Source organism: Ovis aries, chromosome 3 (genome assembly GCF_016772045.2).
Source record: "Ovis aries strain OAR_USU_Benz2616 breed Rambouillet chromosome 3, ARS-UI_Ramb_v3.0, whole genome shotgun sequence".
Classification (NCBI taxonomy): Eukaryota; Metazoa; Chordata; class Mammalia; order Artiodactyla; family Bovidae; genus Ovis; species Ovis aries.
Genome location: NC_056056.1, coordinates 96405425 through 96432928, shown reverse-complemented (window position 1 = coordinate 96432928; position 27504 = coordinate 96405425). Strand labels below are relative to the sequence as shown.

General features: G+C 43.8%; 2 protein-coding genes across 3 annotated transcripts in view; one reads left to right on the top strand and one right to left on the bottom strand.

The window, feature by feature from the left end:
• The window catches only part of M1AP (meiosis 1 associated protein), a 75420-nt gene extending 51113 nt beyond the window's left edge, over nt 1–24307 (top strand). The window contains exons 5-9 of the mRNA XM_060413661.1: nt 1068–1230; nt 2192–2333; nt 20808–21014; nt 22104–22244; nt 23174–24307. Coding sequence (XP_060269644.1) covers nt 1068–1230; nt 2192–2333; nt 20808–21014; nt 22104–22244; nt 23174–23356 — 836 coding nt within the window. The 3' untranslated portion in view covers nt 23357–24307. The remainder of the gene's footprint in view (nt 1–1067; nt 1231–2191; nt 2334–20807; nt 21015–22103; nt 22245–23173) is intronic.
• Nucleotides 24308–24404: 97 nt separating this feature from the next.
• DOK1 (docking protein 1) lies at nt 24405–27206 on the bottom strand. 2 transcript variants are annotated; one of them, XM_042248138.1, is made up of 5 exons: nt 26965–27206; nt 26491–26790; nt 26253–26346; nt 25856–26040; nt 24405–25627 (listed from the first exon to the last, which is right to left on the bottom strand). In XM_042248138.1, the coding sequence occupies exons 1-5, from the start codon at nt 27004–27006 to the stop codon at nt 24818–24820; spliced, it is 1431 nt and encodes a 476-aa protein (XP_042104072.1). In that variant the 5' UTR covers nt 27007–27206; the 3' UTR covers nt 24405–24817. The 2 variants fall into 2 exon arrangements, with proteins under 2 accessions (XP_042104072.1, XP_014949961.2); XM_015094475.3 differs by having other exon boundaries at nt 27140–27206.
• Between the last annotated feature and the right edge of the window lie 298 nt (nt 27207–27504).

The following is a 27504-nucleotide window of genomic DNA, read 5'->3' as shown; positions in this document are numbered from 1 at the left end:
GGAGCTTGGTGGTCTGCCGTCTATGGGGTCGCACAGGGTCGGACACGACTGAAGCGACTTCGCAGTAGCAGGAGTCCTAGGCAGAGTCCCTCCTAATGACTTCCTGGGCTCTGGGACACACCTGGCCAAGAGCTCTCTCATCCAGAGTGATATCCAGGTCTGGATGCCAGGCGCAGCTAGATCTATTTTTTTCTACATTATTTCTACTTTTGTTTTTACCTCATGTTGCAGGTACTTCAGTCATTTCACAAATCACTGACATCAACAGCTAACCTTCTCACAAGTACAGAACACTCATATATTCATAATTTGTTAACAATACTTAAACCCAATATATATTTCATTTAAAACCTTCTTAATATCAAGGATTCAAGTCTAGAGCAACAGAACATTGTACACTGTGACATGTGAACGCGCCTGCTGGAGAAGAAGCTTATGGAAGCATAAAAAACCTCCACACATAGGGGAAACACCCTCAGAACTGTTGTATGTTGCCGCAGTGATGTTGCAAGGTCCAAAAGGTTCTATTCACTTGGGGAATTATAAAATAAACCGTTTCAGGAACTTAGTCCTCCCCCTCCCTCGAATGTCCTGGAAGAGCTCACAGAGAAGCAGTAGCTGTCAGCTGACTGCCTGACTTCTGCTTTCCTGCTCTTCCTTCATCTGACCTGCAGTCTTGCCAAAGCTTAGCCACAGGGAAGCAGGAGGGGCAAAATTTCCTTCTCTGATTGCCAAAAGGCCCTGCATATTGCAGTGTTAACTGCCTCCTCCACAGCGGACACACATTCCTCTTGTACTCAAACACAAGCCAGATCTCTCACTATGAGGAAACTGCTCAGCCAGCCCAGAAGTAAAACAAGAAAAAAAAATCATGTCACACCCAGAAAATAAAATTACCTGTTATGTAGAGCAATATTATTTCAGACCTGCTCCTCTGTCCGCTTCCCTGCCTCCCAACCCTTACTTGCCTGGTGGACATGGAATGGGTGGCAATGAGCTCTCTTAATTATATAGCCTGAGGTAACTTGTGACAAACAATCCCTCCCCAAATGCCGTTTTTATTGTAGTGTGCCTGAAATGTGATCTCCAAGAGCGACTTCTCAGCCCATCCCTACTCCCTGGAACAGCTGATGGCTCCTTGAGGATGGATGACCCCAAAGGAGACTTCAGCACCCTCTACCAGATGGTTTCCCAGTCATCAGCGTCTTGTTACAAGCTCCGGGTGATCAAGTATGGTTCAAGAGAACCTCCCTAATCCATGCAAATATTTACTCTTATTGGTTCCAGCTAGGAAGACTAAGATAGAGGGAGGGCAAGGGCATCCCCAAGTGTCAGGCAGCAGGGGGTCAATTCCAGAGTAGCAACTACAGGTGTGGGCATGAAATTTCAAGGTCAGACTGCTCAGTATGTGGAGATGAATGAGGAGACAGTGAAAGATATATCTCAGTAGAATATTCTAAAGTCTGGATGAAGACTGGAAACCCAGACAGTCTCTGAGAATGCAGAGGAAAAAAAGAAACAGAACGATGTTTATCTATTCAGCAAATGTTTATTGAACACCTACTATGTTTAGACATCAGGACAGAGATCTGATCTTCAAGGAATGAGTGGCACCTAGAATCTACCTCACCTTTCTATTTCTTTAAGTACTAGAATTCTTGTTTCCAAGAGAATCAGTTCCAGAGCTGAATTAGGAATGATGGCAAAGACCACTTTTACTGCTTCCTAGTTGTATCACAGTGCCCCTGTACAGGTATCTGAGTAAGCTTGTCTATGGACTTGGGACCATGGATGCTGCTGGGGAAACTGCTTAAACGCAATCTCTTCTTAACTGTGTCTTCCATCAGCATCTTGCCACAGAAGAACCAGGTCTGGGATGCAGATCGTTAGCATACTGTTGTGTAATGTGGTTGCTGCAGCAGGAATGAATGGGACAGAGTAAGCTCAGGAGAGGAAATACCCATCAGAGTCTTGAGGTCTCAGAATAGGTGCTGTGTTCATTAATTCACAGACTTTGAGACTCTGCTGTGTGCCATATACCCTGATAGGTACATCCTAAGGTGAATAATTCACAGGCCCTAACCTAAAAGATTTCACAATACAGTCTTAGACTTAAGCTAAATTTAAGTGGATCTGGGTCAAGGTTCTGGATACCACTAAGGAGCCTCACACTTCCATTTTCTCTTCCCAGGGCTCTAAAATCCAGTGGGGTCTGCGAATCATTGACATATGGACTCCCCTTCATCCTCAGACCCACAAGCTGTTGGCGGCTGGAATGGGATGAGCTGGAAACAAATCAGCAGCATTTCCATGCTTTGTGTCACAGCCTACTGGTGAGTACCCACGTCACCAGGTGATGAAGAGTATTAAAGTACCCACCATAGGGAAGCAGCTAATTTAATCCTGCCCTGATCCCAAATCTGTCCCAGTCAGAGAAGAGAGAAAAAGTGGACATACTTTGAAATATGGATTAAGTATGACTTGCCTCTGTTGGTTTCATGCTTTAGAGAATTATTTCTGAATTCAGTTATATGACACTAAACTTGAAAATCCCTGATTTTACATTTTAATGGCAACAGGGAATTGTCCTTAAGTAACTATATCTTAAATCCTATTTTCTTCCTATCACTATGCTGGATATTATGTTTTATTTCAATGAAGAACACATAGTCTATGCTAGAAATTGTGCTAAGTCCAAGATATTCAGTCTATTACGGTAGACATCATCTGTGGTCTCAAAAAACTTTCTAATGAAAGAGACAGAATTAAATATGTGTATTCTTAATTGTGAGAAGTTTATGAAGGAAAACAAGGGCTTGCTATATAATACAGCCTTTCTATGAAAGTGACGATTAAACTGAGACCTGCCAGATGAAGGGATTAGCTAGGTGAAGGGTGGCAGGAAGACCATTCCAGGTGCAGAGAAATGCATGTGCAAAGACCCAAAGGCCAGAAAGAGCTGATCTTCCAATCAAGAGTGGAATGATCATTGTGACTGAAACAAAATGAGCAAGAATAGAGAGAGCCAAAAGGTAAGGAGCTAAAAGTGAGCAGGGTAAAATCATACCAGAATTTCTAGCCCAAACTGAGGACGTGGGACTTTATGTACAGAAAGAAATCATTAGAAATGACATCATCTATTTAAATGTTTAAATGATTAATTGTGCCAAAATTTAGAAATGAACTTTCTGAAGCAAAAATGAAAACAAGAAAATGAGGTAGGAGGGCACTGAAGTAGTCTAGGCAAGAGACGATTTTGGCTTGGAATTGGATATGGAAGTCAAAAATGAGAAAAGTAAACCAATTAAAGCAGTATTTTAGAGAAAGAGAACTTGTGAAGGATTGGATATAGGGAGAGAGGAAGAGGAAAGTATCAAATAACTGCCTGGTTTCTGGTCTACCATTTCCTGAAATGAAAAATCTAAAAAGATCATGCACATGGAACAGTAACACAACACTGAGAAAGCAAAATGAAAAAACTGCAAATACAATCCAGGGTTGAGTATAACTGCTTGGTGGCTACAGAATGACAGTTTGACCCAGTAGGATATGGGTGATCAAGACAACACAATAATGTGTCTCTTTCACTATCAGAAGCAGACTTCTTTTTTCCTGTTTCAAAGCCCACACTCCCTTTTAGGTCCACCCACTGAGTTCCTGTTTCCTATCTGACAAACACCCATCTCCTATCTTTGCAGAGCGGAGGCAACAGATACCTCCTGACTGTTAAAGCCCAACCGCACAGTTTACTATACTCTACCTGATTCCTCAGGATCTTGGAGATCTCCTGGGGAGAAATTTCTCTCAAGGGGCTTCAATACATTCTTTTGAACATGATATCTTAAACAGACATTTGCGTTTTAATACACTGATAGAGGGAGTATAAGTTTTCTGAAAAGTGGTAACCCTCAACACTTTAATTCCACTACCAGGAATATAGCCCGAGAAAACAATGAGAAAAGAGAGAAAAGATATACGTATGGTCATGTTTATCTCAGTTATTTACAATGGTAAAAAACTAGAAACAACTTTAATGTCCTAAATAGAGGAATGGTTAAATTGAAATAGGGGAAAGGTTAGAGGAACAATTCACCCAAGCAATGAGGTATTATGTAGCAATAATAGTTTATAGCAAGGATGGGAAAGACTATTCTTTTCCATCCTGGGTTACATTACATGAGATTAGAGTCTCTCTGCCTCTGAACTTGGGGTGTGAGAATCCATATTTATTCATTCAACAAATATTTATTGAGTGCTTCCCAAGGTGGTTCAGTGGTAAAGGATCCGCCATCCAATACAGAAGACACAGAAGACTCGGGCTTGGTCCCTGGGTTGGGAAGATGCCCTAGAGCAGGAAATGGCAACCCACTCCAGTATTCTTGCCTGGAGAATCCCATAGACAGAGGCGCCTGGCAGGCTACAGTCCTTGAGGCTGCAAAAAGTCAGACAGGACTGAGCAACTAAGCGTGCATTTATTGAGCACTGTGTGCCAGGTATAATTGTAGAGGCCAAAGAGACCTCTTCTTTATCACTCCCCTCTCATGGAAACTCCCAAGTATGTAGTTGATCCAAATCTAGCAGATACCCGTTTTTGGTAGCACTTGTTATAATAAGAGCTAGTCACTTAACCAAGTGCTTTGCATATCTTAACTCATTTAATCCTCACAGTAATTCCATGAGATAGATTGCTATCCCTATTTTTACAGATAGGGAAGACTGAAGAGATCAAGTGACTTACCAGAGGTCACACAGCTACTGAAGTGATCTAGTCAGAATTTGAATGTAGTTCTGCTGACTACGTACTTTTTAAAAATATATGTCATACTTTTAACTCCTTGGCTAAGTTTCTGCTACCAGTGTAGCCAGATAAACTCAGACTACAACCCCAAAGCTAATCCTTCTCCCTTCACTTAACACCCCATGCCTCCGTGCTTCACCGGACTTGAATTCACTTAAACTGGTAGTAAGTACTTAGTTCTTTACCCATGTTGTGCTTCTTGTGCTCCACTCCATCAGATCAAAGACCACTCTCCTTTTCTAGAAAGGAAAGAAGCAAAATAGTGTTTGGATGGCTCTCTCTTCTTGCTTCTCACATGGCATCTCCAAGCAGCAAAAAGCCTGAAAGGCAGTGTGTTGTGGAGGGAAAAATTCACAAGCTTCTGTTCATTCATTCAACACTAAATATTTTTGGAGTCCCTACTATGTGACAAGACTTATTTAGAGTTTTAACCTTCCTGATCCTATTTTTACAAGTTCTCAGCACTTCTTTAAGCCCATCCTTGGTTTAATTCTTTCTCACACCTCTTTCATATGTTCTTTCAAAATCTGATGTCATCGGCTCCCCGTGTAAATCTTTTGACTTCTTTTTTTTTTTTTTTACTTCTGTTTCTCACTTTGTTGTTTCCCCTCCAGCTAACTTCTCATTCTAACTTCTGTCTTTCTGTTAATAGCAGCTCCACCGCTGTCTACTCACCCAGGCTTGAAACCTCAGTCACTTTCAGCCTTCTCACCCTTTACACCCATTTCATTCCTAAGTCATATCAAATTTTTCCTCATGAGTTGTAACTGTTCTTCCCTTCCCCTTCCCACTGCTTGTTCTCACCAAGACTTCTTCAATAAACTCCTAATTCGCTTCCCTATGTCCAGTCACTCTTCTAATTTCCTCTGTTCTTTAGGTCAGTTTTATCTTCGTGAAGCATTCCCTTAATGTCACCTGATCACTTATGTCTTGCTTGCTCTAACACCATAACATCTATTGTATGTATTTCTTCCTCTCTATTCTTATTATCATTATCTTAGGCCAAGTCCCCTTCCCCTCTTTCCTTTAATATTACAGTAATCACTTAACTTGGCTCAATGCTTTTAGTGTTTCCCCTTCCCAATCCACTTTCCATACTGCTGCCAGGTTAATCTTCTTGAAACACAGCACTGATCCTGCCACTCTTCAGCTTAAAACTATTTTGAGGCTTACTATTAATCATATTTTAAAGTCTATATTCCTTAGCTAGGTATTCAAACTCCATCCTTGCCTCCCGTTATTCTCCTTCCTGTATCATACAGTCCGAACAAATTAATATACAAACTTAAAGTCACCCCACCACTGAACTATTTTTCATGATGTCCCTTCTCCTATCTCCATCTATTCAAATTCTACCTCATTCTGAAGGGCCCGGCTCAGATGTTGCTCCTGCAATGAGGCTTTTCTGGACGCCTATATTTGCCAGTAGACTTTGTGCATTCTGTTTTTTTTTTTTTGGAGAAAAGTATATTTCAATTTGTTTTTAAAATATATAATCCTATGATTTTGGTTAAAGCCTATGATATAAATTCGACTACCCAGACTCTAGGAAAACTTGGTTGCCTTTTCCTGAAATTTTTACCACTTCCCCATTTTACCAACTAGTTCCTCAGCCTTAGTCAAATTTAGGTTTAGAGTAGAAACTCTTCTTTTGCTATCTCTCTTTGTTGGAAGTCAAGACCAGGCAGTCTTCTTTTCTTTTTTCTTTTTCTTTTCTCATTTTCTTTATTTGGTAGGAATATTTTCAATATAATTCAAGTAGTACTTTATGCCAATAATGATTTTATTGGGAACAAGCAGCTTTGCATTTTTCTTTATAGTTCCCATGATTAGAAATGTACATGGAACACAGCAGGTTCTCAATAAATGTCCATAAATACTATTTAAATTTTTTATTTTTTAACTTATTTATGTTTGATTGGAGGATAATTGCTTTATAGTATTGTGTTGGTTTCTACTATATATCATGAATCAGCCATAGGTATACATATGTTCCCTCCCTCTTGAACCTCACTCCCACCTCCCACCCCATCCCACCCCTGTAGGTTATCACAGAGCATCAGATTTGAGCTACCTGCATCATACAGTAAATTTCCACTGGCTACTTAATTTTACTTATGGTCATGTATACGTTTCAATGCTACCCTCTCAATTCGCCCCGCCCTCTCCTTCCCCTACTGTGTCCACAAGTCTGTTCTCAGTGTCTGCATCTCCACTGCTGCCCTGCAGTTAGGCTCATCAGTACCATCTTTCTAAATTCCATACATGTGCATTAATATACGATATTTGTCTCTGTCTGAACTTACTTCACGCTGTATAATAGGCTCTAGATTCATCTGCCTTGGTAGAACTGAGTCAAATGTGTTCCTTTTTATGGCTGAGTAATACTCCATTGTACAAAAAAGATCTTCATGACCCAGATAATCATGATGATGTGATCACTAATCTAGAGCCAGACATCTTGGAATGTGAAGTCAAGTGGGCCTTAGAAAGCATCACTACAAACAAAGCTAGTGGAGGTGATGGAATTCCAGTTGAGCTGTTTCAAATCCTGAAAGATGATGCTGTGAAAGTGCTACACTCAATATGCCAGCAAATTTGGAAAACTCAGCAGTGGCCACAGGACAGGAAAAGGTCAGTTTTCATTCCAATTCCAAAGAAAGGCAATGCAAAAGAATGCTTAAACTACCACATAATTGCACTCATCTCATATGCTAGTAAAGTAATGCTCAAAATTCTCCAAGCCAGGCTTCAGCAATACATGAACCGTGAACTCCCTGATGTTCAAGCTGGTTTTAGAAAAGGCAAAGGAACCAGAGATCAAATTGCCAACATCCACTGGATCATGGAAAAAGCAAGAGAGTTCCAGAAAACATCTATTTCTGCTTTATTGACTATGCCAAAGCCTTTGACTGTGTGGATCACAATAAACTGTGGAAAATTCTGAAAGAGATGGGAATACCAGACCACCTGACCTGCCTCTTGAGAAACCTTTATGCAGGTCAGGAAGCAACAGTTAGAACTGGACATGGAACAACAGACTGGTTCCAAATAGGAAAAGGAGTATGTCAAGGTTGTATATTGTCACCCGGCTTATTTAACTTCTATGCAGAGTACATCATGAGAAAGGCTGGACTGGAAGAGACACAAGCTGAAATCAAGATTGCCGGGAGAAATATCAATCACCTCAGATATGCAGATGACACCACCCTTATGGCAGAAAGTGAAGAGGAACTAAAAGCCTCTTAATGAAAGTGAAAGAGGAGAGTGAAAAAGTTGGCTTAAAGCTCAACGTTCAGAAAACGAAGATCATGGCATCCGGTCCCATCACTTCATGGGAAATAGATGGGGAAACAGTGGAAACAGTGGCAGACTTTATTTTGGGGGGCTCCCAAATCACTGCAGATGGTGACTGCAGCCATGAAATTAAAAGACGCTTACTCCTTGGAAGAAAAGTTATGACCAACCTAGATGGTATATTCAAAAGCAGAGACATTACTTTGCCAACTAAGGTCCATCTAGTCAAGGCTATGGTTTTTCCTGTGGTCATATATGGATGTGAGAGTTGGACTATGAAGAAGGCTGAGCGCCGAAGAATTGATGCTTTTGAACTGTGATGTTGGAGAAGACTCTTGAGAGTCCCCTGGACTGCAAGGAGATCCAACCAGTCCATTCTAAAGGAGATCAGCCCTGGGATTTCTTTGGAAGGAATGATGCTGAAGCTGAAGCTCAAGTACTTTGGCCACTTCATGCGAAGAGTTGACTCATTGGAAAAGACTCTGATGCTGGGAGGGATTGGGGGCAGGAGGAGAAGGGGATGACAGAGGATGAGATGGCTGGATGGCATCACGGACTCGATGGACGTGAGTCTGAGTGAACTCCGGGGGTTGGTGATGGACAGGGAGGCCTGGCGTGCTGCGATTCATGGGGTCACAAAGAGTTGGACACGACTGAGCGACTGAACTGAACTGAATATTCCATTGTGTATATGTACCACAGCTTCTTTATCCGTTCATCTGTTAGTGGACATCCAGGTTGCTCCCACGTCCTACCTATTGTAAATAGTGCTGCGATGAACATTGGGGTGCATGTGTCTTTTTTAATTATGACTTCCTCAAGGTGTATGTCCAGTAGTGGGATTGTTGGGTCATATGGTAGTTTTATTCCTCGTTTTTTAAGGAATTTCCATAATGTTCTCCATAGTGGCTATATCAATTTGCATTCCCACTAACAGTGTAAGAGAGTCCCCTTTTCTCCACACCCTCTCCAGCAGTTACTGTTTATAGATTTTTTTTTTTGACGATAACCATTCCAGCCCATGTGAAGTGATACCTCCTCATTATAGTTTTGATTTGCATTTCTCTAATAATGAGCAATGTTGAGCATCGTTTCATGAGTTTATTCACCATCTGTATTTCTTCTTAGGAGAAATGTCTGTTTAGGTCTTCTGCCCACTGTTTGATTGGATTGTTTGTTTTCCTGGTATTGAACTGAATAAGTTGCTTGTATATTTTGAAGATTAATCTTTTGTCAGTTGTTTCATTTGCTACTATTTTCTCCCATTGTGAGGGCTGTCTTTTCATCTTGTTTATAGTTCCTTTTGCTGTGCAAAGGCTTTTCAGTTAAATTAGGTCCTGTTTGTTTATTTTTGGTTTTGTTTCCATTACTCTAGGAGGTGAGTTATAGAGGATCTTCCTGCGATTTATGTCAAAGAGTGTTCTGCCTATGTTTTCCCCTAAGAGTTTTATAATTTCTGGTCTTATATTTAGGTCTTTAATCCATTTTGAGTTAATGTTTGTGTATGGTGTTAGGAAGTGTTCTAATTTCATTCTTTTGCATGTAGCTGTCTGGTTTTCCCAGCACCACTTATCGAAGAGACTATCTTTTCTCCATTGTATATTCTTGCCTCCTTTGTCAAAGATAAGGTGCCCATAAGTGCGTGGGTTTATCTCTGGGCTTTCGATTTTGTTCCATTGGTCTGTATATCTCTTTTTGTGCCAGTGTCCCATTGGACTATATTTCTGTTTTGTGCCAGTGTCTTGATGACTGTAGCTTTGTAGTATAGTCTGAAGTCAGGTTGATTCCTCCAGCTCCATTCTTGTTTTTCAAGATTGCTTTGGCTATTCAGGGTCTTTTGTGTTTCCATACATATTGTGAAATTTTTTGTTCTAATTCTAGAAAAATACCATTGGTAGTTTGATAGAGATTGAAGTTGCATTGAATCTGTAGATTGCTTTGGGCAGTATAGTCATTTTCACAATACTGATTCTTCCAATCCAGGAACATGGTATCTCTCCATCTATTTGTGTCGTCTTTGATTTTTTTCATCAGTGTCTTATAGTTTTCTGCATACAGGTCTTTTGTCTCTTTAGGTAGGTTTATTACTAGATGTTTTATTCTCTTTTTTTTTTGCCATGGTGAATGGGATAATTTCTCTTTCTGACTTTTCATTGTTAGTGTATGAGAATGCAAGAGATTTATGTTATTAATTTTATATCCTGTGACTTTGCTATATTCATTGATTAGCTCTAGTAATTTTCTGGTGGCATCTTTAGGGTTTTCTATGTATAGTACCATGCCATCTGCAAATAGAGTTTTACTTCTTCTTTTCCAGTCAATATTTTTTTAATTTCTTTTTCTTCTCTGATTGCTGTAGCTAGGATTTCCAAAACTATGTTGAATAATAGCAGTGAGAGTGGACACCCTTGTCTTGTTCCTGATCTTAGAGGAAATGCTTTTGGTTTTTCACCATTGAGAATAATGTTTGCTGTGGGTTTGTTATATACGGCCTTTATTATGTTGAGATTTTTTTTATGCCTGTTTTCTGGAGAGTTTTTTTTATCATAAATGTGTATTGAATTTGTCAAAAGCTTTTTCTGCATATATTCAGTTGATCATATGACTTTTATCTTTCAGTTTGTTAATATGGTGTATCACATTGATTGATTTGCATATATTGAAAAATCCTTGCATCCCTGGGATAAAGCCCCCTTGATCATGATGTATGATCCTTTTTATATGTTGTTGGATTCTGTTTGCTAGAATTTTGTTTGCTAGAATTTTTGCATCTATGTTCATCAGTGATGTTGGCCTGTAATTTTCTTTTTTTGTGTGGCATCTTTGATTTTGGTATGAGGGTAATGGTAAGACCAGTCAGTTTCTAATCTGTTGTGGTAAAATACAGTTTATATTGTCCATGAAAAGCATGGGCTTTGGAATCAGATGGTCCTAGGTTTCTGAAAGCTTCATTATTTTCCAATTGTGTGAACTTAGGCCATATACTTAACCTCTTTAAACATAAGTATATTTATCTACTTGTAACGCTAACAAATCTAGAGGCCCCATGTGCTTTAGTCTCCATATAAATGACATATAAAGAAGCACTACCCAGAAGACAAATAGTAATTTTAAAATTAATTTATGTGTGCTTTCAAAGAACACCAAATAGGAAATAGTTCATTACCCACAATGATATTTTTCAAATTTTCTTCCTCTACTCCTCAGTCATGTTTATCCTAGAGATGTTCTAAGAGCCTTTCATATACATGCACACGCAAAAACTAAGACTCTGTTCCAGTCCCTGTTTCTCTATCTCCTTCCTCTCTCAGCCATATATATATACATATATTCTACAGATTGATTTAGCCTCTCCCTTCCCTCTTAGGTCCTGCCTTTCTTTACCTATCTAAAATATACAGGGAAAGAATCCACGCAGCTTCTCCTTTCATGAAGAGAAGTGGAGTGTGAGAGAAGGGAAAAGAGGGAGAAGGTGCATGATGGACATATTAGTAACCCTTGTCTCTTTCACATGTAAAACAAGACAATAAAAAATACCTCGTGTGGTTTTTTAAGATGATTAAGTAATACTACATGTGTAAAGCACCTGGCATACATCTGGCATATGATTTGTACATAATGGTTGGTTAGTAGTTCTGTGAATTACATATGTTTCTTTTTTATGGATTCTAATTCTCTAGAGAAGTTCTCCACATTTTAACATGTTTTTTAAAACAAACTAATCATAGTTATTTTAAGGTACTTTGCTAAACTCAACACCTGGATCACTTGTAGTTCTGTATCTATTGTCTCTTTCTTCATTTGGTTTTTTAGACATGTGTCTTGTCTTTTGGTGAACCTGGTAATATTTTAATGAAAGATGCTCGTTGTGCCTAAAGAAATTATAAAGGCTCCAGTTGGTGTTATCTTCCTCTGAGCAAGTTTATCCTGGCCTGCACTAAGCAGATAGTGTTGACAAATCATCCTTTTCTACTCAGGAGCTGTGCTGAGTCAAGGCTGGACTGCAGTTCTGCTAAGTCTCAATCTACCTCCTGGTTTGCTCCAGGCCCTCTAGAATTTCCCACTGAAAAGCTGGTCTATAATACGCATGACGATCCCAGCTCTAATCACTGTTTCTCAAGTCTGCTAAAATGCTTTACTTCTATAGGCTTTCTCCTTGGGTGTCTTTGTCCTCTGCTCCATGCAGCCCCAGTATTTGGCAAATATGCTAAGTGAGAAATTGACTTGAGCACCCATCTTACCCCTGTCAAGTCTCCACCAAAAAGTTCTGCTAGTTTCTCTGTTCCCTTGCAAGTGCCTCAGGAGATATAAATCCTAGATTCTCAGTTCCCAACCACCATTCCCTTCAACTCAAGATAAACATACGCCCTCAGGATTACAATACCTCCCTCAATTCTCTGAATTCTTCCTTTTCCAGAAACTTAGCTACCTCTCACTTCTATTGTCTCAGCACTTTCTCACAGCCCTCAATCAAATGGTTTCTATATATTTTTCAGCTTTCACAGATATTCTAGGCAGGAAAACCAGTCTGCCTCTGGCCATTCCAACCCACTTAAATGTAGAAGTTGAAGGTTATTAAATGTTCATTTACTCCCTTTTGCATCCTTTGTCTGGCTGGACAATCTGTAATCCATTTTCTAGTTTACCCTCAGTTAGTTGGCTGGTTCCACCGTGTTCTCATTTTCAGGTTCCTGGGCATAGATTCTAGCAAAAGTGGGCGGTTTGCATTTTTATGATCTTATCTAATCTTGGCTCTACTATCACCCTTCAACCCACTCCAATATTCTTGCCTGGAAAATTCCATGGACAGAGGAGCCTGGCGGGCTACAGTCCCTGGGGTCGCAAAGAGTCGGACATGACTAAGCGACTGAGCATGGAGCAGCACCTTTTATTTCCTTTGTCCAATCCCCCTAATTGTTTAATTTTTTGCTGTTGTTATTGCCTTTTTCTAAACTTGGATAACCACTTTGGAGAATGTGGTAGGGAATTATATATATAATTTTTCTAAGTATTTATTAGATGAATTTATTCATCACTAGGAAAACATCTTTTCAGTTACAAAATCCTACTACATAGTCCCCATTATGTAGCTAGTGACTCACTTTCCACATCCTCATTTCTCTTACAAAGTCATGTCTGTGTGAACTAGGAAAAGAAATGAAAATACCACCTATTTAATAGATCTTTATATTAAATATTTAGTAGATCTTTCAGTTTCCAACTTAAAATGTCAGAGTTTCTGGATACACATTCCAGAGCTTTACAGCCCATGTCTGCCCTAATTGGCCACAGAAGTGACAGGATTCAAGCCAAGGTATGCCCAGCAGAAGTTGAAGTACATAGGCAATGACCTGGTTGGGCTGTAAATGGGTGGGGAAATGGAAATTCCTTGGTTATATTAGGCAAAGAGTCAAGAGCCAGAATCTAAGCTGAGAGTGGGGTGATGGCAGGTCAAGAGCCATTTGTTAAAAATGATCAGAATGTAGTTAGAGTATACAGCCTCCAGTGTATACAGACAGGGGCTAGAATAGCAGGACAGCACAGCATCAGTAGCCTTCTTGTGACCCAGCCTCTTGCTTCATCTTTCACCATGCCCCTTCTATCCTCCACACCAGCCATACTTGTAAATTACTAAATGTTTCCCAAAGATGCTAAACTGCTTCACACCCCCACACCCTTTTTCATGTTGCTCCCTTCCCCTTGCCTCTAGCCACACAAGTTTTTTTAACTTTTTTTCCAGATTCTGCTTAAATACCTTCACTATGAAGCTGTTCCTGCCTCCCACCACAGCCTGCCCCTACTCATCCTTTTTTCCCTGTCCCCACCCATGTACCCATTGTCACATTCGACCTTCACAGAACTGGTAAATGGTATGAATATGCACCTTAGCTCTCTGATGTTGAGAAATGTCACATTATTATATTTTTCTAAATCAAAATTTAAAAATATTAGTCCTCAAGTGGTAGGATATTAACATGCTCATAATCCTAGGGGGGCTAATAGTCCAGAAATGTGGGAAATGGCCCTTTGGCCTTCCATACATCTCCAACATTGTTGAATAGAAATGACAAGTGCAGACATGTTTGTCTTGCTCCTAATCTTAGGGGCAAAGCACCCAGCCTTTAACCACTATCTATGATGTTAACTGTAAGTTTTTTATAGAGGCCTTTGATAGGTTGAGGAAGTTCTATTCTGTTGAATGTTTTTATCATGAATTTTATCAAATGCATTTCCCACCTTTATTGAGAGAATTGTGTAGTTCCGTCCATTAGTCTATTAACATGATGTATTATATTGTTTGGTCTTTCAGATATTATGCCGATATTGCATTCCTAGAATAAACCCCACTTTTAGTGTATAATCCTTTTTGTATTTGCTGGATTTGGTTGGCTGGTATGTTGCTGATGATTTTTGCATCTATATTTATAAGGAATATTGGTCTATAATTTTATTGTGATGTCTTTTTCCAGCTTTAGTATCAGGGTAATACTAGCCTCGTAGATTAGTTGCAAAGTTTTCCTTCATCTTCTATTTTCTTGGAAGAATTTTTGAAAGATTAATGATATTTATTTAATGGTTTGGCACAATTCACCAGTAAAGCCACCTATGCCTTGATTTTTTTTGTGTGGAAAATCTTCCAATTACTAACTGTATATCTTTACTTGTTATAGATTGTGCCAAAAAGTTAATATAGCAGGACTGAGATTTCTTTCCTTAGGAAGTCCTGCTTACAAGATTAACCCTTGTCTAGCATATGGGAATTTGGATTTAGGGAGTGTTCCCACCATCCCCCAGTGGCTCACTGTGCAAAAGGAGTCTAGAACTTTGGGATGTGCTGGATACAAGGTGCTTATGTGACCAGCCTCCAGAAAACTGTTGGGCACTGAGTCTCTAATGACTTCTGGGAGACAACATTTTACATATATTGTCACAGTTTAACACTAGAGGAATTAAGTATGTTCTGTGACTCTACAGTGTGTGTGTGTGCATGTTAAGTTGCTTTAGTCATGCCCCCAACTCTTTGCAACCATATGGACTGTAGCCCACAGGCTCTGTCCATCAGACTTTCTAGGCAAGAATACCGGAGTGGGTTGCCATGCCTCCTCCAGGGGATCTTCCCAACCCAGAGATCAATCCTGCGTCTCCTGCAACTCCTTCATTGCAGGAGGATTCTTTACCAGGGAAGCCCAACTCTATAGGTAGAGGACTTTTAAAAGCTTACACTTTGTTTCCTCTGAACTTCACCCCATAAGCCTTTTCTCCATGCTGATTTTCTTTTGTATTCTCTTGCCATAATAAGTCATATTTATGCTAAGTCTTGTGAGTCCTCTTAGTGAATCACTCAACCCAGGAGTAGTCTTGGGGACTCGTGACACAGATTTATTTATTCAGAAGATTTTCTATTTCCTGTTGAGTCAGTCTTAGCTGTTCGTGTCTTTCTAGGAATCTGTCCATTTCATCTAGGTTACCTAATTTGTTGTCATACAATTGTTTATACTATTCCCTTATAATCTTTTTCATTTCTGTAAGGTCAGTAGTGATGCTACCTCTTTTTTAAATTTAATATTTATTTTTGTTTGGCGGTGCCAGGTCTTAGTTGCACCATGTAAATCTTAATTGAGGCGTGTGGGATCTAGTTTCCTGATCAGGGATCAAACCCAGGCCCCCTGCTTTGGGAGCACAGAGTCCTAACCACTGCTACCTCTTTTATTTTTTATTTTAGTAATTTAGATATTTTCTCTTTTTCCTTTATCAATCTAGCTAACAGGTTTTTACATTTCTATTGACCTTTTCAAAAAACCAACCTTGGTTCCATTGATTTTCTCTATGATTTTTATACTATTTTATGTTTTTCTACTCCAGTAATTTTTTAATTTCCTTCCTTCTACTTGCTGTAAGTTTAGTTTGGTCTTCTTTTTCTAGTTTCTTAAGGTATAAGATTAAGCTATTGATTTGAGATCTTTTTTCTTTTTAGTTTAATAGAGGAGTTATCAGCTATAAATTTCCCTCTAAGCACTGCTTTGGCTGTATTTCATAAATTTTGGTATGTTGTGTTTTTACTTAAACTCATCTCAAATTGTTTTCTAATTTTCTTTGTGATTTCTTCCTTGATCCATTGATTACTTAGGAGTCATTTAATTTTCTTATACTTATGAATTTCCCAAATTTCTTTTCTTTGTTGATTTCTAATTGCATTCTACTGTGATCAGAGAAGATACTTTGGATGATTTTCATTTTTTTAATTAGTACAGTTTGTTTTATGGCCTATCACGTGATCTATTCTAGAGAATGTTCCATGTTCATTTGACAAGAATATACAGTCTGCTGCTCGGGGGTTTGGAATCCCGTTTCCCGTCTCCCGTGGTCTCCTCTGTGGAGGCCAGTGTGAGAGCAGCAGGCGAGCTGGCACTGTGGCTTCTTTTTCTCCCCCTCCTGCATCCTGCCTTCTGGAGGGAGAGAATAAGCAAAGAATGCCAAATTAACAGCTTCTTCCTGACACCCTTCCGGATTCCAAAAAATTCCAGGTATGCATGGCTTTACTATAACTGGCTGTAATTTCTCTTACTAGACACATTATGACAGTGAAATGTGTCTCTTCCCACAAGCAATGCAAAATGAGTGCTCTTGGCTCTTCCCCACTCTCAGTGGCTGCCTCAGGAACACTGCCACTCAGGAGCTGGTCAGTGCTTCTTTAATGGATGGATTTGGTCCCAGGTCATTATATTGATGGGCTTCCCTGGTGGCTCAGATGATAAAGAATCTGCCCACAATGCAGGAGACCCAGGTTTAATCCCTGGGTCAGGAAGATCCCCTGGAGAAGGGAATGGCAACCCACTGAAGTACTCTTGCCTGGAGAATTCCACAGACAGAGGAGACTGGCGGGCTACAGTTTATGGGGTTGCAAAGAGTCACACAGGACTGAGTGACTAATACTTTCACTTTTTCATCATTGATGGCAAGTCAAGGGAGGAATGGTTTAGTGAGATTAGAGTTTTTACCTGATAATGATAAACTCCCACCTGCCCTTCTAGCAAAGCCTACACCAGTGCCATTGAATTGTCCTTTCTACTCCTGTTTTCCATATACTAGAAGTAAATAACCACATCCTTTTCTTTTTCTTTGAAATATGTAAAAGATCCATCTGGCTGTAACTAACAGAAAACCAACCCAACTCTACTTTGAGTAATTAACAGTTTATTTTTCTCACGTAACAAAAGTGCAAGGACAGAATTCTGGGACTGAATTAGTTGATCAGTGCTGTCAAGGACCCAGGCTCTTGCCGTTTTCCCCATAGCATCCTTAGCAGGTGTACTTCATCCTCATGCCTGCTGCCTCATGGTCACAAGACAGCTGCTGCGCCTTAAGATCAAGTCCTGTCCTAGGGAGAAAGAAGGGGTAGGGTGCAGACACGAAAAGCCTGCCAGCATATTACAAAGCTTTTCCAGAAGCCACACCTAGCAACTTCTGCTGATGTCTCATTATTTAAGTCCACATTACAATCACTGAAAGACTAACAGAGAGAAAAGGGGTGGGGGCAGTGGCCAGGAAACCAACAGTGGCTGCCATACCACACCTTCCTTCCTAGCTTTAGTGATTAGAAGTGGGGAGAATGACTTTAATCAGGCTGAACTTGGAATACAGCATGCCATTCAATTCTCCCCCTGTCATCCCTGTTCTAGTAAGAATCCACCTCCACCTCCTAAAATCTAAGCTCCCTGGCACCTTATGTAGCAAAGCCCCTAACCACAACATAAATATAGACATTTTTTCACCCACCTTCTGGTAAATTCAGCATCCAACTCATGCTCCTTTCTTTTGAATTAGAAAAAAACATATTCTAAAGTACTCAGCAGTCAACTAATCATTCTAATCCCGAAGAAGGGCAATGCCAAAGAATGTTCAAACTACCATACAGTTTTGCTCATTTCACATGCTAGCAAGGTTATGCTCAAAATCCTTCAAGCTAGGCTTCAACTGTATGTGAACTGAGAACTTCCAGATGTACAAGCTGGGTTTCAAAGAGGCAGAGGAACCAGAGATCAAATTGCCAACACCCGTTGGATCACAGGAAAAAGCAAGGGAATTCCAGAAAAACATCTACTTCTGCTTCATTGACTATGTCAAATCCTTTGACTGTGTGGATCACAATAAACTATGAGAAATAAGAGATGGGAATACTAGACCCTTTACCTGTCTCCTGAGAAGCCTGTATGAGAGTCAAGAAACAACAGTTAGAATCTTACATGGAACATCAGACTGGTTCAGAATTGAGAAAGGAGTACAAGGCCGCATATTGTCACTCTGCTTATTTAACTTCTATGCAGAGTACATCATGCAAAATGCCAGGATGGATGAATCACAAGCTGGAATCAAGTATTGCTGGGAGAAGTATCAACAACCTCAGAGATGCAGATGATACCAACCTAATGGTAGAAAGTGAAGAGGAACTAAAGAGCCTCTTGATGAGGGTGCAACAGGAGAGTGTAAAAGCTGGCTTGAAACTCAACAGTCAAAAAACAAAGATCATGGTATCTGGTCCCATTACATCATGGCAAATAGAAGGGGAAAAAGTGAAAGCAGTGGCAGATTTTCTTTTCTTGGGCTCCAAAATTACTGTGGATGGTGACTTCAGCTGTGAAATTAAAAGAGGCTTGCTCCTTGGAAGGAAAGCGATGACAAACCTAGACAGCATCTTATAAAGGAGAGACATCACTTCTCCAACAAAGGTCTGTATAGTCAAAGTTCTGGTTTTTTCATTTGTAATATACAGATGTGAGAGTTGGTCCATAAAGAAGGCTGAGCACCGGAGAATTGATGCTTTTGAATGGCGGTGCTGGAGAAGACTGTTGAGAGTCCCTTGGACTCCAAGGAGATCAGTCCTGAATATTCATCAGAAGGACTGTTGCTGAAGCTGAAGCTCCAATACCTGGCCATCTGATGGGAAAAGCCGACTCACTGGAAAAGTCCCTGATGCTGGGAAAGACTGAAGGCCAAAGGAGAAGGGGCGGCAGGGGAAGAGATGGTTAGATAGCATCACCAACTAAATGGACGTGAATTTGAGCCAACTCCAGGAGACAGTAGAGGACAGAGGAACCTGGCATGCTGCAGACCACGGGTCGCAAAGAGTCAGACATGACTTAGTGACTGAACAATAGCAACCCAGTCATTAAGCACCGTTCACTTTGAGGACCCCAAAGGTCTTCTGAGACATCCCCATGCCACTGCCTTTTCTCAACCTCAGATACCTGGTTTGTCAATTAAATATTTTCATCACAGGTACAATGCCTATAGGAACAAGTCAACCCATGACCTGGGTAACATGTTCAAGCTTGGTTCCAGAACTTCAAATAATCACTGTCCAGGAAAAGGTTAGAAATTCAGAGACAAAATAGGAGCCTTAAAGTTCAATTTCCCTACCTCTTACTTTCTCAGAATGTTCCTGGGAAATGCAGATAAATTAATATCTTTACCATTCTAATAAGGGTATATTTGCCTGTCTTCTTCCAGAGCCTCTGTCAATCTCTCTGTAAATTAGTCCAGAAATTTTAAAGCACCCTGTAATCCCAGGATATAACAGTTGTGAATTTGTCTTATAAGCCTGAGGTGTAAGAAATGTCACACTGCCATAGTTTTAGCCCCCAGAGACTTGCCACAGTGGCAAGATATTTTATTCTCCAAGGAGTCTTAGAAAGGTAACCAACTGCTCCACTTTGCCCAGGACTGAAGTGTCTTCTGGGATACAGGACTTTCAGTGCTAAAGATGGACAAACTGAAACAGTTGGTCATCCTAAATCTTGGACAAACATTAGTTTACAAACCTGCTTACTATATTATAAGCTCTAAGGAGACAAGGAACATGTCTAATGAATTTCTATATACCCATGCCTAGTGCTTGGGACATAATGGGCATTCAACAAATTCTTAATAAATAAACTAATCTACAAATAAATACATGAACCAGCACAAAAAAAAAAGATTAAAGTAATGATAATAATCTAAACCCTGAGCCAGATCAGAAGTTACTTGAAGGATTTCCCTGGTGGTCCAGTGGCTAAGACTCCACACTCCCAAAGCAGAGGGCCCAGGTTCAATCCCTGATCAGGGAACTAGTCCCACATGCTGCAACTAAAAAGCCTGCATGCTGCTCCAAAATCTAAGGTCCTGCATGCTGCAACTAGACCTGGCGCTGTCAAATAAATAAATAAATACTTAAAAAAAAAAAAGAATTGAGAGTCTAGTAATAAGCCCTCACTTTTTACTTGAGCCAACTGAAATGGAGTACCCTGCAATTTCCTAATATCCCTTCCAGCAAACATCCCTTCCAGTCTTAAAAAGTCCATGTGCTTGGACCAGGGCAAATTCTCCCCATGCACACATATACCGTGAGTTCTATATCACTTATGTCCAATTTGAGAGACTTGAGAAGCATCAGGTACTTTCCAGACATTTTGGATCTGTTCTTCAGGAACACGGTGCATCTCCAGATAACAAGCAAAATGTTAAGAAACCATGAACTTCTGCAGGCACCTACCACCTGCCTGGCTTACCAGACCTCCTCAGAGTTCTGTGCCGTACAAAATTATGGCACTGCTTTAAAGTGTCTAGAACTAGCTGAGGGGAGGGAGAGTAAACAGGCCAGCAATTGGGACTAACCTTCCAAACATGTCAGAGACTGAAGATGAGCCTACATTTTTGTATGTCTTTGTTTCAGAAAAGAGAATGGCTGCTATTAGCCAAGGGAGAGCCCCTGAACCGAGAACACAAACTGAGAGAGCCCGCTAGCACCTTCTACGTGATCCTGCCATCCCACTCTCCCACTCTGCTGGTGAAGGCAGTGGCCACTCGGGAACTGATGCTGCCCAGCCCTTTCCCCCTGCTACCTGAGGACATGCCTGCTGACAGCCTTAAGGCTGTGGAGGCAAGTGAACCCAGGTCTCTTGGGATAGAGGGGAGAGAAGAGAGTGGAGTTCAAGAAAGGGATGAGGGAAACGAATCAGCCCCAGAAGGAAAGGACCCGGGAGCAGAGGGAGAAGTGGTTGCAAGCGTATGGTAAGAGGAACAGAGAAGAAGGCAAGGAACTGAGGCAAGACGGAAGAAAGCACGCATCTGCGTGATGGTGTGTTCTCATGGGTCCTTCTCTGCAACCTCTGAATGCATGTGTGTGTGCCTATGTTTGTATGCCTCTGTCTCTGAGAGAAAGAGGAAAGGGCAGCCAATATAGGCGCTGAGAATAGGAAGAGCTTTAAAATGAGACTATGATGCCAAGGAGGGAACAGCTCTAAAGGCCACTTTTCTCCTTCCCCTCCTCTCATCTTGGATTTGGATTCTGGACTTCCTCTGCCAGCTCCGCCAGTTGAGGGTGGGAGGGGGGCTCACGGCGCAGAGAACTGGAACCACACCCCTGCTGCTGGATTCCTGGCTTAGGTGCTGAGAGGACAGAGCCTGGGATTGTGCTCTTGGCTTGGCAGCCACAGGGATGCGAGAGAGGTGGGCACGAGTGGCCGTGGCTCACTCAGTGTCTCACTTCAGGGCCAGTTGTTTCCTGGCACAGGATGCTGTGGCCGGAAAACCTGACTGCTCAGGAATGCTCTGCTCGCATATCCTCCGGTTATGCTCGCCTCACAGGCCGAGAACACCATGTGCTTGCTTTACAGGCTTAGCGCCTCAGCCCCCGACTCTCCCTCCCTCACAGCCTCACACACTGGCTCCCTTGTAACCTTCATGGCACTCTGGCCCCTCAGAATCCTGTGACATGGTTCTTGGGGCCAGAATGCTCCGTGTCCCTCACCATTCGGTTGCTGCTACTTCTTGAACCCCTGCCTGACACTTCACAAGCGCTCAGACCTGGGGGCCCGAACACCCAGGAGGACACGCATCTCTCTCATACCCTTCAGTGAAGCCTGGGGCCATCACACCTCCTCAGCTTCTCACGCTCAGGTCTCTGCCTGACATCTTGGGTTCTGTGACCTCGCGTTTCCCAGTGAGGTGCCTCCTCTCTCTTCTTCAGAGCATGCTTGATGACCTGGAACTAGAATCCACCTACAACCCCTTGCAAGTCTGGAGCCACCTGTACTCACACCTGAGCAGCACCTTTGCCAACCCTCATGGCCGGTTCCACCCAAGCTCGAAGAGCCGGGCTGTAAGAAAGGTACTTCCCTCCTTCCCTGTTATGCCCAGAATGCCAAAGTCCTCTTCCCCTGTCCCCCATCCAAGGGAGATCCTCCCTGATCTCCTCTGGAACAACCAATGGGAAGATCAATGGGAAGAGAAGCCTTTTGCCCTAGACAAAGAAAATTACAACCCTTACGCAGTACTGGGACTTTTTTGCTTGGGCATTTACATAAATATTTAGTTATCTTAATTGAGGTGTTTGGGAAATTCAGTAGTCATTTAACAGATCACTGTCCCACTAAGCAAACTGGCTGCACTGGAACCACAACCGCAGCCTCTGTTGAAAGAAGGTGGGATAAGAAATGCCCAAAGGAAGGGAAATTAGTATTTACGAAGCAACAGTTGTACTCTCACATATATTTTTCTGATTTAATCCTCACAGCATCCCTACAAGGTAAGTGTTATGCTCATTTTACAGATGAGGAAAGGGAGGCTGACCAAGGTTAGAAGCTTAGAGACACGGCTCCAGTGACAAGAGTTCAAGAGAGAAGAGGAATTGGGGTGGGGGGAGGATTTATTTTAATGAAATCCATGTTCTATAGTATATGGGCTTCCTTTTGTGCTCTTATAAATCTTTTCCTTGTTTCTCAGTAACAAAGCCTGTAGGAAAAAACTTTTGTTTTATCTGAAGTTACAAGAGAAAGAGGTTTCCAAACTACAGACAGTCTAGAGGTGGGAATAAAACCCACCATAAGTTAGCTGGTAGGCAAGCAAACAGAGGAGGACACTCAGCCAGGAGACAAGCATTGTGGAGGCTAGAGCCACGGGGACTCCGCTGCTCTGGGCCTTGAGGCTGTCACTCATGGGACCCAAGAAGGAGTTAGGACTGGAGACCCAGCAGGGAATGGGATAGGAAATCAGGACTAGTCTAGTCTTCACAGAGAGCTCTTCTTGCTTTCTCTGCAGGCTGAGCCTTTACAAATAAATCGAGTGCGAGCTACAGTGGCCCCTCTGCATATGACTCCAGCCCCTGGCAGAGCCCCCAAGATGCCAGCAGCCAGCAAAGCTTCCTCAGAAGTCTTCTTCCAGCCTCCTATGGAAGAGAAGGAGGAAGAAGAGGCAGAGGAGGAGTATCCCTCAGGGCCCTAAGTCACTAGCGCCATAGCCCGACTGCCCTGCTAAAGCACATCCATGCCAAGGTTCCAGATCTGTCCCACAGTGGCTTTCTGTGGCCAGACTTGCCTTCTGTCCACCTAACCCTCTGCGAGCTCCAGGTGACTGGGAAACAGAGCCTTCCCCTCCTCTGCCTCCAGTGCTTTCAGCACCCCACTCCTCAGGCTATGAGGAGACCCTTCTGACCCTCTTCTTTCTCTAAGAAGGGACTTTTTTTTTTTTTTTGGATCATTTGATACTGTTAACACAAATGAAGAATAAATACCCAGTAGGTCTCTACCGTTGTTAGGAGTATTCCCAGACCCAAATTTCTCCTTGTAGTTCTGTGTAAGCAGGTGGATGATGTCAGGTCACCTTCAGGAAACTGGACCTCAGGAGAGAAGGATGAGGTTTTCCAAGCTCATGAAAAACAAGCAGGAGTGAAATCTAAGCTTCATTTCAAAGCCTGTGCCCCTCCCATCACATTGCAAGTCCCATCAGCCTTCAAACAGAAAAGTGGCTGGTGCTTGCTAGCTACATGCAAACTGTGTTTGTGTGTGAGAGAGAGAGAGAGAGAAAGAGAGACAAGGGGAGGGGGGCATCCTAGAGCTGAGAACAGGGGAGAGGGTGGTATGAAAAAGGCCTATTCCCTCCCTGTTCCCCTTTCCTCACACCCGCCCAGCAGCCTTGTCCATCCACAGAATAACTACCTTTTGTAAAATGTTTATTCTGCACTTCAAATCAATTAAGTACTTGAGAAATTTAGCTCCTTCCATACAAACAACCCTGTGAGATTGTGCCTATAATTACGCTTTCCCATTTTACCTAAGGGCAACAGGGGAAACTGAGGGTTACCAACGTTATGCCCAGGGCCCCACCCACCCCAGGTGGGCCTAACTGGACCTTTCAGACTCTGAATGGTCACCCCCTCCCTGGGGCCTTTTCCTCCTTCAGTGGCCCCCAACACCTTTCTGGTTCTCCTAATGTCTGCCCAACACATCTTGCCTCTCTGTCCCTTTTATGACTGTTCACAGACACAGACCTCTTAAATCCAAACTGACTTTAATGAGAATAAAACTTACCCCCGCCAAAAATATATATATATATATGGTAAAGAACAATGAAGGGGGAGGGATCCTGACACAGCATACAAGCCTCTCAAACCACACCTCCTCTGACCAAATACCCTTTTCTATAGTTGTGCTCCAGCAGCTATCCCTTCCTTTGGTGGGGATGACTTAGAGGTGCTGGCCTCCCCCAGATCCCATCCCTGAGCCCCTTTATGACTCTGTCCCACTTCCATGACTTCTTGGGACAGATCGTCCTTCCCTTGACTCCCCTTGTAACCTGGTCTCTGCACACAGGCCCCTCTGGTTCCTGCTGGTTCTAACAGGTTTCTTTGACCCCATGCTCCTTCCCCATGGTCCTCCTGTCAGCAGCCTCAGCTTCGCCCAGGTCTCACGTGGAACCCTCTGACTTGGCCCCAGTGCTGTCAGTCACTGCTCCAGAGAGCCCACAGTCCCAGCTCCCTGGGGCCCCGCTTTTCTGGACCTGGCTGTACAGGGCAGTGTCTGAGCTACGGCCTTGGCTGCCACTGCCAGCTGCAGCACCAGATTCAGATAAGGCCAGGCCCTGGGGCTTGGGAGCTGGGAAGGGCTTTGTGCTCCGAGGGGGCGGCACAGCATAGTCATCCGTGGCAGGGTTGTAGGGGAGCTCATAGCCCTCCTCCTTCACCCGAGCCTGGCACCACCATGCGTCCTTGGGCTCCTGAGGCAGATCATAAAGGCCCCGGAGAGCGGCTGGGGCCAGGCCCTCAGGTTCATCATAAATGGGGTCTTCTTTAGGGTCTGTCAACTTGGCCTTTATCAGCTTTTGCTGCACATGCTCACACAAGTCCCAGTAGAGAGCTTTCTTTAACTGTGTCCCATCCCCTGCCCGAGCAGGGGTGCTGTCCAAGGGGTCTGAGTACAGGGAATCTTGGGAAGGGCCTGGAGGAACGCGCAGGGAGTCTAAGGGTTCAGCATACAGGGCTGGAGGGCTGCCTGGGAGCTCCAGAGGGGCCGAGGAGGAAGCCAACTTCCCGTCCGCCACTTCTTCATGGGAATCAGCTCTGAGAACATCCTGCCCCTGGCCAGCCTTTCCCTGAGTCTTCTGTCGGTGGATAGCAGTCTCGACTGCCTGAAAGATGTCATTTCCCTGTGCCGTCTGGAAGGTGAAGGTTCCAGGGCCGGAGGGACAGCGGCGGCCAGCCTCAAAAGAGAACATGACCTGAAGAGGATGTAGAGGGAAACACGTTACCAGCAGCCATCAGAGGAGGTGAGTCACAGGGCTACAACTAGTTAGGGGACCTACAAAGAAGAGACCACTGGAAAGGGAGGTTGGTCATGGTCTAGGCAAGAAAGAGTTATCTAGAGTGCAGTCTCCCACCTTCCTGTCCACCCCTCCTCCCACAGGTGTCCAACCCAGTCAGCCAGTCCTGTCTTGACAGCACCGTACCTTGTCACGGCCATAGCGACGCAACAGAGTGTAGGGCCAGGAGAAGAGTGGCTCCAATATCTGCCTCTGGGCCCCCATGGCCAGAAGAGTCAGCCTCTCCGCCTCCACTCTCAGCACATAGGAGCCATGCAGGCCACAGCGCTCAGCGGCCTCAGTCTTCTGCACCGTTACCCAGAACTGGGATCCTGGAAGGAATATACAATTAGACTGGGACCTGGCCGGGACTGGGGTGGGGGAAGGGAGCAGATTGTACACACACACACACACACACACACACTCTCTCTCTCTCTCTCTCTCTCTCTCTCTCACAAGCCAGCTCTGAGGAGCTTCCTACTTCCCCTCCTAGGACACCCTTTCTTTCCACCCCATCCCTGCTGGGGCTTTTCAGGCCATCTACCTTCCCAGGAGGGGCTATACAGCGAGTTCTCCAGCATCTCCAGGGCAGAAAGCTTGGGTGGGTTCTCGGCAGGTGCCAGGGCCCAGCTGCCTTTCTGGGGTAAAGAGAAGGAGTATGAAGGAGGCTGTGATTCCCTCACCGCGATTCCCAGGGTCTGAGCCAGCCCAGTTCCTCTGCCGCTGTAACTGCTCCCACCCTGCCTCGCCTCCTGGGCCCAGTGCAGCCCCGGGCCCCTCACCGGAAAAGCGTTTTGGCACAGCGTTTGCACCCAGGCTGCACTGGACGGCGCGTCGGCCGCCAGCAAGTGGGATCGCTGTGCGGTGTCCAGGCGAAAAGCTGCGGCGCCAGGCTCAGGGGGGCTCTCCACCGCCACGGGGGCCACGCTCACACATTCTGCCAGACGGATCACCTTGCAGTCCAGGCGGCGCGAGCTCCCTCGGCCACCTCCAGAGCTCGACCCCTTGTGGTCAAAGAACTCGAGCCGCGCGACACCGTGGGGACTGGCCGGGTAGAGAACCGCCCAGGTCTTCCTCCATCTCTGGGGAAAGAGCCGAGAGACGCTGGGGAGGGAGCGGACAAGTACCGGCTGCCGGGCCCCGACGGGGGAAGAAAAGACCCGCGCGGGCCGATTTCAGCACTAAGGTTTCCCGATCGCTGGCGAAGTTTCTCCAGGAGGATGCCGCTCTGTCTCCCCAGGGCTAGAGAGGCATACCCGGAGGCCAGCGGACGCTTCTCCGAAGAACATGCAAAGCATTTTAGCGGGAACGTCACAGGGCTCTCCGGGTCCCGGCGCCGCTCCCCTAACCGCCGCGCGCCCCCTCCCTCCGTTTGGGCTCAGTCGCCCACCTCCAGCTCGGATGGGGTTCGGTAACCCCTGCCCACACTACCTTGGCCCCGAAACGCTGACTCTGCAAAAACAGCGGCCCTTCCATCACGGCCCCGTCCATGGCCCCCGGCGGTTCCTTCCGCGCTTCCTGGCTCGGCGGCCCGGAGGCGGGGCGGGGCGGGGCTCGCGGGAGGCGTTCCCATCCCTCCCCAGCCTCCGCGAACCCAGAAAGGGGAGGAAGGAGATGGGCCAGAGGAAGGGGAAGGGGTACCACCTCTAGACCCCCATTCCCAGCCCTAGGTCTCGCGCTAGTGGCTTCACCGAGAGAAACCTCGTAACTTCGGTCAGAGGACTCTGGCTCTTAGGCTTGGGGGCTGCGTACAACGTCAGATGCTCAACGTGACATCAGAGTGAAGGCCGTGACAT